General features: G+C 43.1%; 1 protein-coding gene across 2 annotated transcripts; it reads right to left on the bottom strand.

Moving 5' to 3' along the window:
* Positions 1-10,216, bottom strand: lpcat1 (lysophosphatidylcholine acyltransferase 1). Of its 2 annotated transcripts, none has more exons than XM_029167476.3 (14): positions 9,963-10,216; positions 6,369-6,508; positions 6,038-6,252; positions 5,825-5,937; positions 5,584-5,644; positions 4,556-4,614; positions 3,834-3,868; positions 3,533-3,587; positions 3,370-3,452; positions 3,132-3,257; positions 2,412-2,565; positions 1,619-1,717; positions 1,397-1,538; positions 1-1,219 (listed from the first exon to the last, which is right to left on the bottom strand). In XM_029167476.3, exons 1-14 carry the CDS (start codon positions 10,047-10,049, stop codon positions 1,101-1,103), a joined length of 1,488 nt encoding a protein of 495 aa, XP_029023309.1. In that variant the 5' UTR covers positions 10,050-10,216; the 3' UTR covers positions 1-1,100. The 2 variants fall into 2 exon arrangements, with proteins under 2 accessions (XP_029023309.1, XP_055368781.1); XM_055512806.1 differs by lacking the exon at positions 9,963-10,216 and adding an exon at positions 6,759-7,145.

Consider the following 10,216-nt stretch of genomic DNA (forward strand, 5'->3'; position numbering starts at 1 on the left):
TAAAACTACATGTATTTTATTAGCAAAATAAAGCTTTGATTTCTCAACACATGACATCTATTGAGAAATGAAGCATTACAGAAACATGGCAGTCATAATGAAGTAAATCACTCAGTCCAGTAAAAATTATCTGAGATGAGCCAAACATCGTATGTTATCTTTGTTGTTTGCTGGAAAAGGTTTATTGATCAACAATGATTCAGTCTCTACAGAACTAGACTGCAGTGGAAGAGAAATCCTATTTCAGCCATTTTATTATTTGTCAAACCATCTGTAAAATCACATTCAGGCACCAAAGGAAAAAAAAAGTCACTTTAAATCAAAAGGCAACATCAGAAATTAAACCACTGTATCAAGTTTCTCCGAGATTCTAATAATACATGGCTGAAGGTTGCTTTGCATATTTGGTCCTACTTTTAGGTTGAGAAGTTAACACACGCCTAAAAGTCAACAGCATGGCATCCTATGCTTGTAACTATTTAATGATCACACCCTGAGGCAGGATTAAGTGGCATCACCAAGTGCACCAAGCAGTGATCTCTTAACCTTTATTTAACCAGATAAAAGCCCATTGAGATCAGGATCTCTTTTACAAGCGTTATCTGACCAAGAGGTCAACATTACAAAACATTTGCAAAATTAGGTGGTGTTATCAGTTGCTCATCTTTTGAGGGTTTTTGCTTCAAAATTAAGAATTTCTCTGAAACGCCGCTGTTCGTCTACAGTTCTTGTGTCATGTGCTTGGTTATTGTCAGGTTCATCATTTATTAGGAGTAAGGCCCACGTGTGTCTATAAAGGTTGTATGAGCACCACAACAGGGAAATACCTGAGATCAGCAGTGTTACCTTCAAAACAAAGTGAGGGCTAAAAAACACATTTCAGTGAATGTCTTAAATAGCTGTAAAGTTAAATGAAACACATTTGAAAAGCAGTAAAAACATGTTCATTATAATGAGAACAATATTGGGAGGAAAAATTCAGATCCCAGCATCTGTGCTTAACTAAACCACCATATCTTTACCTGCACTTAAAAAGGCACAAGGTGGCAAGAAGCAGCATTTTGCATTGCTGTTAAAACAGAAACCTTAAAGTTCGTCATTCACTGATCTTTTTTGTGGTTGTGGCCGTTGCAGCTCTGAGGCTGGCTGACCTCGCCTTTGAAGTCAAGGTAGTCCCTGACGAAATGCGGATGCTGCTCTATGAAATGGTGAAGTTCATCTGGATAGATATAGATATAGAAGATATTAAAAGTAAAGAAGTAAGTATTTCTACAAAGAATAAAACTGACATGACAGATGGCGAATGCAAAAAGCCAAGCAAATTAAGAAGGAGACAGAAAAGCCAAAAAAGGGGGTTTTATGAAATTATCAACTAATACTATTGTCATTGTCTTACCGTATGCGATCTTCCCTGTGTCATGTCTACCGAGCGCTAAAAACAGACGTGACAGTTCCACTTCCTTCAGTCCGAGCATTATTTCCAAGATGTCGGCGAGCTCCGTCTCTAGGACTTCCCCATTCTCCTCGCTTTCATACATCTGAGCCACAATAAGTCATGTTAGTGGGTGGGTGGGTGGATGAATGGATGGACGGACGAGTCTGTGCCAAATATGCTCACCTTGAAAGCCAACCTGAGGGTCTTCAGTGAGTTCGACGGCTGGTGAACAGTAGACAGAGCGATGACGTAGTGTCTGATGTCTATCTGTCCATCTCCATGCTGGGAAAATAAAATGCAAATAGCAATATTAAACAAATATGATCTTACATGAAACCATAATTTGCTGCAAACGTCTTGTATGTTGATGTAGGTTGAAACTGTGGCTGTTCACTTAGATGGATGGAAGTTAATGTGTTTTAAACATTTATGTACCACTTGAATTACTTAAAGTTTTATAATTACTATTATTAAATTCATTTAACCGGTTTCTATTCATTTTGACTGTGACTGATTTTACAAGGACTGTTCGTAACGTCTTTGTTGTATGTTACAGTTTTAACCATTTTCTTATCAGGCACCAATAAACCTAAGCATCCTAGTCTTAGGTACAGGAACTACAGAAGGAAGAACTGTTATGCGATTATACACGTATTTGTAATTTATACTTATATTAATACTAATACTAACTTATAATAATAACTTCCAGGATCCAGATTGTCCACAAGAGGGAGCTAATCAGTCACTGACCAGTTCTTCATTTTCTTGATAGGTATTCTTTTAGATGTAGACTCAACCCAGACTGTTCATCATCATACAATGTGTATTTGTGCTCACATAGGATTTCTCCAGCTTCCTCCTACTATCAAATCACTCTTAGTAAGGTTAACTGATATTGGTTGTCAGAAACAGACAGCTGTGTGTATGTATGTGGTATACCTAACCGTACCGCTCATCCAAAGTCATCTGTCTTTACCTTGTCAAAGAGGCTGTGGACTTGTGTCAGTGCCTGTGTAACTGGCAGGTCAAGGAACTGAGCGAAGCCCTCCAACCCTAGTTTGTCAGCGTGCAGCTTTCTGGCTCTTCTGGCATGATCCTCTAGCAATTTGTTAGTAGTTCCTGCTCTCAAGCTGACAAATTGGAGAAGAAAAAGTAAAGAAAAACAATGTTCAAGTAAAAAAAGTAAAAAAAAAAAAAAGGTTTAAGTAACATATTTAGATTTTTTTATAGGATTTTAAATCTCCTCACCTAAAGATCTTAATTGTATTTAATAGTAATATAACAATCTATATAAAATATATAATAGGCCAAATTTAGAAATCAAAAAAATTGAAACCATATTATCAATTAATGCTAATTAAGACATCCAAACCAAAACTATGCACCCTAGAGTACTATCTGCTGTCAAAAAATGTCTGGTTTTATGCAGAAAACAGTCCAAAACCTCAAACTATATAAACTGTAATAAGACGAAATGATGTTTAAAATATGATTGGGGGAGATTTGTCATCTTACATCTACATTATTTTATCAAAGTTAGAATCAGCCAAATAAAATATTGCAATACAACAACAAGCCTGCTCTTATTTGATCCGCTTACGATTTCAGCCTTAAGAAGAAGAAGAAGAAGATGTTTCCTACATCTAAGATGGGACCCACCCACTCCAACCAGTCAGTCCAGTCCCCCTCACCTTACCCTAAGCTCCGCACCAATTGGTTGAACTCCAGCAGGCTGTGGTAGTCATATATCTGCAGCGGACCCTTTGAAAAGCCGATCTCACGATCTTCAAAAGAGAAATTCAGCAGTGGCACATTTAGTGCCCTGTCAGGAGGGAAGGAAAAGGTGTGTTAAGGCCAAAATTTCTGTATGCATCTTGTGAAGATCCAAAGCAAATAGATAAGATAGACAAAGAAACTTGAACAAACACAATTACTTTGCCATTATCTTTCTGATGTTACTGGCAAACACGGCAGGGTTTTCCTTCTCCTCATCTGATGGAGTGTACACTGGTAAATACTAACAAAAGAGAACAAAACGATCCTGTTATAATGAAGCTGTGCAGAAAGATCTGAGTACTGTATTACTGAAACACTGACCTCTATTTCTATAGGATTGTGTAGTTGGCACAGAGTGAGCCACAAAATCTTGAAACTGAAAAACAGAGAAACTGGTTTCATATTCATGGGCAAAAAGATGGAATTAAATAATGTGACCAAGACTAATGGTACCGGAGGTAACAGATCTTTTCTTACAGCATATTCCCACATTACATTCTAATAGAAGGAATAATGGAAGCTATAACTACGCATCCTGTAGAGGGCAGCTGATGCTGTGAGTGTGTATGTGTGTGTGAGACGGTAATGACGGGTGTGACACAAACACAGAACAAACACTTACGCTCCAGGACCTTGCCATGTCCACGTGATAGTATCCTGTGGTGAGGGACAAGACAAAGGCTCAGCATAAACAAATTAGCTCCTCCTATTTTTTATTATTCAATATTGTAGTTTGTGTATAGATTAAGACTAAAAAACTGTGAACTGAGCTTCAAAAGGCAGAAGCTTATAACAGATAAAGGTTTTCTAGAAATATTTATCCAAATTTTCTTTGCACTCACTGCCTTGTGCTTTACTTTAGTCACAGTAGCTCAACTCAGCACAAGCGGAAACAGTGACCAGGGAAAGAAAGAAAAACTAGGTAATAATAACTGCATAATTCATGAGAGAGTGAGAAGAGGTGCAGAGAGATGAGCGGCTGCTGTGTGTACAGGTCTTTATCAAGCTGCGTGAACACATTTTGGTTTAATATTTCAGCTGCTTTATGGTCTGGGTTGGACTCAGATAAAAGATTCGGCGTTGACGTTTTAAAAGGGTCTAGGAAATGCGTTATGTCACGGAAGGAACTAGAGAGAGCGAGAGAGGGAGGGAGAGAGAGAGAGGCAGGGGATGAAATATCATCCTTAACACAAGAGGGACTCTGGTAATGTAAGGGACAGAAACCATTACATCACAGGTGTGCGTACACTGTGAATGTAAGGGAGGAGTCAGGATACGCCCATGGTTAGACAGACTTCAACAAGGGAGGAAGGGACAAGGATGGACTGGATGCCAGGTGTTTACCAGTTTGTTTGGGTAGCGTAGCACCACTGGTTGCACTGGGAGTCCAGGAATGAAAGCACCTAGAAAAGACAACAGTGGAGGGAATAGAAGATTAATGAACTAATATTATTTGTATCTATTGCTTAACAAGCAGGTTTGACAGATTTTAACTGGCGTGAAAACTACTGTGTAGAAAGACACTGCAATGTAAGTTTGGGACAAGCCCGCGGCCACAACACACAGTATAGTATTGCAATTGAGTGATAAAAAAGCAGGTGGTACGGTCTGAAAATGAGCTGGAGGCTCATGCGAACGTGGCACACAATAAAACACAGACCATCACACGGTTGCTCTGTTGTGCGGGGAGCAGTGAATAGAAATAACTAGAGGGGACATTGCCAAAAAGAGCAGTGGCAACACGCAACAGACAGATCAAACTGGACAAACACACAGGGTGTGATCAGCGGGGCTTACTGGGAGTGACAGAATTACAGACTGGAAGAGAGGGGATTACACGGAGCGACGGGGAACAATGTCCGACATCCCAACGCAGCGCACGCACACCGACCGGAGCGGAACAGAAAAACAAGCCGGGCTGTACCTTGCCCAGACGTCCATACCTGCGGCTGGCAGCCACGCAGGCAACTTCATGCATTCTTAATCATTAACAAGTATAGGCACTAAACGGAATGAAAACTGAACTAAGTGGAAAAACATGCAGCCTCTGGAAACGCTATAAGGCTTTAAAGTCTGCTGTGTGGGTACACACTGGACTGCTGCCCAAACCTGCATTGACTGACTTAGGAGCTTCTGCTTATGAGCTACATTAAGTATCACCTGGTCTAAGGAGTAAATACATAACCCGTCAAAAATAATAAAACCAGCGAGCAGAAGACTGGACGTCTGCAGGACAGTGATGCAAACGTGGCACGATGAACATTAAAGGACAGGCAGACTGTGGGGAGAAGTGAACAGGCCTAACACACCCATGCCACCTTCCACCTGGTAACATAATCGGCCTAAAGAATAGACTTGGGCTGAACACATACCAGCCTTGAACAAAATGAGACCCGATCTGTTGGTGCACGTTCCCTCTGGAAATATCATGATCTGAAACAAACACACAAGCGTTAAGTTGCTCAAACTTTTGACAGTCCATGTTTTGGACCCAGCTTTTTTCCGTGTGACTGAGCTGCATCTGTTTATCTCACTATATTTACACTATCATCTTTCAATCCCTCTCGTGTTGTGTATCCAGCCTACGTGTGTGTTTGTGCATATTCAGATTACCTGAGGCCACTGCCCTCCGGACTGTGCTCTCCGCTTGATCTCCTCAACGGTTTTTCTTCTGGAATTCTGGTCCGACCGAAAGACAAACACTGGCCGGATGTAGCTGATCAGAGCTGGCAGGACGATGAAGAGGAGGATGTGGGTGTGTGTGTCAGCCAAGGGAGGAAGAGCTTATATGTTGCCTCCAGGAGAATGTGTGTCAGATTTACTCACTGCCCCAGACTGGAACGCTCCTGCTCTCCAGTTTGGCAACAATTGAGCACATGGTCATGGTGACGGGGATGGCATCGAAGTAGGAGGAGTGCGGCGCCACGGTGAGGATAGGAACTTCAGACGGTGCCGCACGTTCACCTTTGACCTTGATCCAGTGGAAACCGCCGCAAAACCACATGGCTCGCATGATGACTCGCAAGCACAGGTCTACAAATCTGATAATACACACCGTGAGAGGAAAGTGTAACAGATTCTGTACAATTGTGTGTTTTCTCATTTGTCAATATCCTACTTAGAACATTTTTTGGTCAGGCAGCGCTGTGACACCCACCTCCTCCACCATGACTGCGGCTCAATGACAAACTCAGAACGGCCAAAGGCGGCTGTGAAAGCGAAGGGCCAGGCCAGCAGCATGAAGAAGGACACGAAGAGCAGGCGCACAGGGAACACGGTGACAGACATCAGTCCGATCTGCAGAGGAGAAGCAGGAGAAGCTTATGAACATGTTTACGGCTCAACCACAGTGTAACTTGAACTACAGATACGTTTAACACAGAGGACCTTCCTGTAAAGTGGAGGAAGACACGCCTGCATGCCCTGCAGGGTGAGGAGCAGGAAACACGCATTCATGTGTCTAAAAGAAGCAACAAACAACTATGTATCCAGTACACACACACACACACACAATGTCACACTTCTGACTTGGCAAACTAAAACTAACCTGTTCCTTAATGTTGTGCTCCACTGCTGATTTCAGGGCTGAATTGTTAACTGAACTGTTGTCTTCTTCTGAGTCAAATGGTTGTTCGAGGAACTAAACTGAAATCCTTTCTATCAACTTCTTGCTAATTGTGATTACCGGTATGTTCACTTTGACAGGGAAGACAAAGGGGAGGGAAATACCTTTCATACATGCTGTAAATGCCATGCATATTTAAAGAGTGACTCTTTGACATTAACCAAGGTCTTTTGCATAACTTTGACATTTAACTGCACAAACAATAAGCTAGGGGATGAGATAAGGCGACTTGGGTCTAGAGGCTTGTCTTGAGTGCATCAGCACAGATCAGATCAGCTGACTTGCCTGCTCTTCTGTCATGTTGTTTCTCCCACTGGGTAATGAGGGGGATGTGGTGTGTGTGTGTGAGTAGTAACAGGGTCAAAGAGTCACGGCCTCAGGTGTAAATTCAGACATTAAGCCTCTTCCATCCCCCTTGTCCGACCCCCACTCGATCTATTAATCACTTCCTTCGTGCTCCCCCGTTCCCCACTCATCAACCTTCCAGCCTGCCTTACAGTAATCTCCAATCCCAGAGGATTTTCCCCCCAATCAATCCATCATTCCATCCCTCCCTGTATCTATTTGCTCAGCTGCCCCTTTATTTATCACACTGCTGTGTTCATCCTGCTTTGCATTCATGTGGTTTTTGCCATTACTCGGGGGAATCATATCTAACCCCCCTTCCACCTTCTTGTCTCCACTCTTTCTTGTGTGTCGCTCTCTCTTGAGGAGTGTAGGTGCACCGTGGAGGGGTGTATTAATAAATAAACAGTAAAAGGGGTGATTTATGATGCTTTAGCACCTCTCTGCTCCCCCAGACCTAGTGCTCAGTGCACTCGTCAGACGTTCAATGCATCCAGGAGGACCCACTGACACTCTCTTAGGAGGTGATAGTAGAATGAGCTGGGGCAGGCACAGAGAAGCAATTGATGCTATTTTATGTGAGTACAGGCAACCGTGGCTGATAATTTACTGTATGCTGCACTTGTGCTCCACTGGCTTTACTGGAATCACATGTAGATTTACTGTCAATGTTTCAATGTGATCCAGCTCCTGTGTGACATGCGGCCTCGTACACTTCTAGTTGCTGTGTCTCCTGTAACAGGGACTAACTGCTCTTTGCTAACTGTTTTAAATGAGGTACAGGAAGCATATGCTTATTTGAATATAGCGGCATAGGAAGCACCTAACTGCGTTTACAGTTCGTCACACGTTTATGTGCAGCCATTAAAAAAACAGGTTGCTGAGGGAAAGCAGATTTTGAGTGACTGACAAACAGTCCACATACATACGCAGCACACAAATAATGTGATTTCTGCTCTAAGCATTACAAACATCACAACTATTTGGTTTCTGTCGGCTGGATGTGCGGCATTCTCACACTTCAGCAAAGTGTGACTCAGCTGAATTAGCGCTCCCCTCTGTCTGTGTCACTTGCTGACCCAGTTGGTCTTCAGCACGGCCGATTGTGTCCGCTTCAGCTTTGAAAACATGTTTCCAGGAAGACCGACAGCCTGGGGGGGGGGTAATGCTTATGTACACTTTAACAGCACATGCCTTGTGAAAGCAGCTGATCCATGCACAGTCATGTATTGTACCGTACGCTAAAGCCACGATTAAAGCAGATGATACAAGTCTGCACACGTGTGTGAGGTGGAAAAACACACCTGACTAACGCACACACATACATTGAAGCATACAGTGATTGGTCTGTCACTGTCATGTGACACAAACCTACAGCTGCTTACAATCTACTACACACGCACCCGCACACGCGCACACACACACACACACACACACACACACACACACACACACACACACACACAGTCAGACATTGAACTGCTATTTGTCCCGTGTGTTTGTGTAAGTGAGGAGTGTAGAGTACTTTCAGTACTCGTTAGGTGTATACAAGTATGAGGTCAAAGAGTTTTCTCAGTGAATCATCACTGTTGAAAATGGTCACAACAAAAAGGCTGATGCTTTGTATTCTTTGCTTTGAATAAAAGAAAGCAAATGGCGTAATGTATCTGGTTACTTGACTCCATTACAAATCAGACACCTTAGAACAATGTATCTAAAATATAGGCGCCTTCAGCGAACCCACCACTTACTACCAATGATTGATGGGGAGGTCTCTCAGCCCGCCTGCTGTCCTCCAGCACATAGATTAAATCGACCTCAGTATTTGATTTAAGACGTAGTCACAGCTGCACTAACTGTGACAGAACCAGCGCTGTGGCCTCCTCATGTGTCTGAACAGATCATTGATAATGGCTTTAACCAAACCCAAACCATTTGTCACCCCAGGAAACGGTCCATCCTCATGAGGATCTGTGTACACACAAACTTGCTTAACTCCTCACTGACAGGCCCCTGTGCTAACATCAGAGCGTAAACACTGTGTGCTAATTCAATAGGATGAGCCAAAGCCACTAGAAACAGAGAAGTGCAGACTGACGAGGGGGCGATGTGGGAGGAAGTCAAGTGAACACTGTCTACCGTGTCTCACGGGTCAGCGGCTAAATAAAGCTCGAAGCTGCATTTTGCAGAAACACTCCCCGTTGTTGGCGGGTGCTTTGCGCCAAATCGAAATGCAAATGTGCGCCATGCAAATTCAATCAAGAGTTACCTCTGGCTCCGCAGACTGATTCTGGGAAGTGCGGGATAGAGGCCGCTCCAGTAATGACACCACAAGTATCACGTAACGAACAATGAGGCGCACAGGGAAGCGTTGACGATACGTGGAAACCACAGAAAAACTAGAAGTAAAAGTCAGCAAAAAAAATGTTTCTCTTATGTTAAATATGGGCTATAACACAAATGGCAAAAACAAACGGGAAACACCGATTTAACAAGCAAGGTCGTCGTTGGAAGTTTTGCTAAACACGTGCTTCGTATCCTAGACGTCGTTCGTTGCTTTTTCCCGATTGTTGCTTACTGTACGAAAGGAAACACGTTTGTTGTCAAAGTGTGTAAAGTGTCATGTTACCGCCAGACTGGACGTGCGGAGACGGTGGGTAACGTTGGACTGTGGCGAAATCGCCACTTACGCACAACGTGAAGGAGTCGCGGGGGTTTAAAGGAAGCGAACACGTGTCACTACAGAAACATGTTTAACGGCTGTGGCCGTAACGGTCTCACCTTTATCTTCTCTGTCACGGTGAACTCCAGCTCGTGGACAAAGGGGTTTCGACCCACGTCGGAAGGACAACTGTTTGACGACTTCATGTTTGACAACTACACATTCCCCAGAACCGCAAAGGAAGCAGAGTTGTATCCAAAGTGGACTCTAGCTACCGTTGTTGTCGTTGCGTTCAACAGTAAAAGTGCGTTTTTCACACCGCTCTGCCTCTTCTGGCTTCGTTAGAGACTGATGTTGAACAAAAAGGAGGGGT

The sequence above is a fragment of the Betta splendens genome, chromosome 11, assembly GCF_900634795.4.
Source record: "Betta splendens chromosome 11, fBetSpl5.4, whole genome shotgun sequence".
NCBI classification, from domain to species: Eukaryota; Metazoa; Chordata; class Actinopteri; order Anabantiformes; family Osphronemidae; genus Betta; species Betta splendens.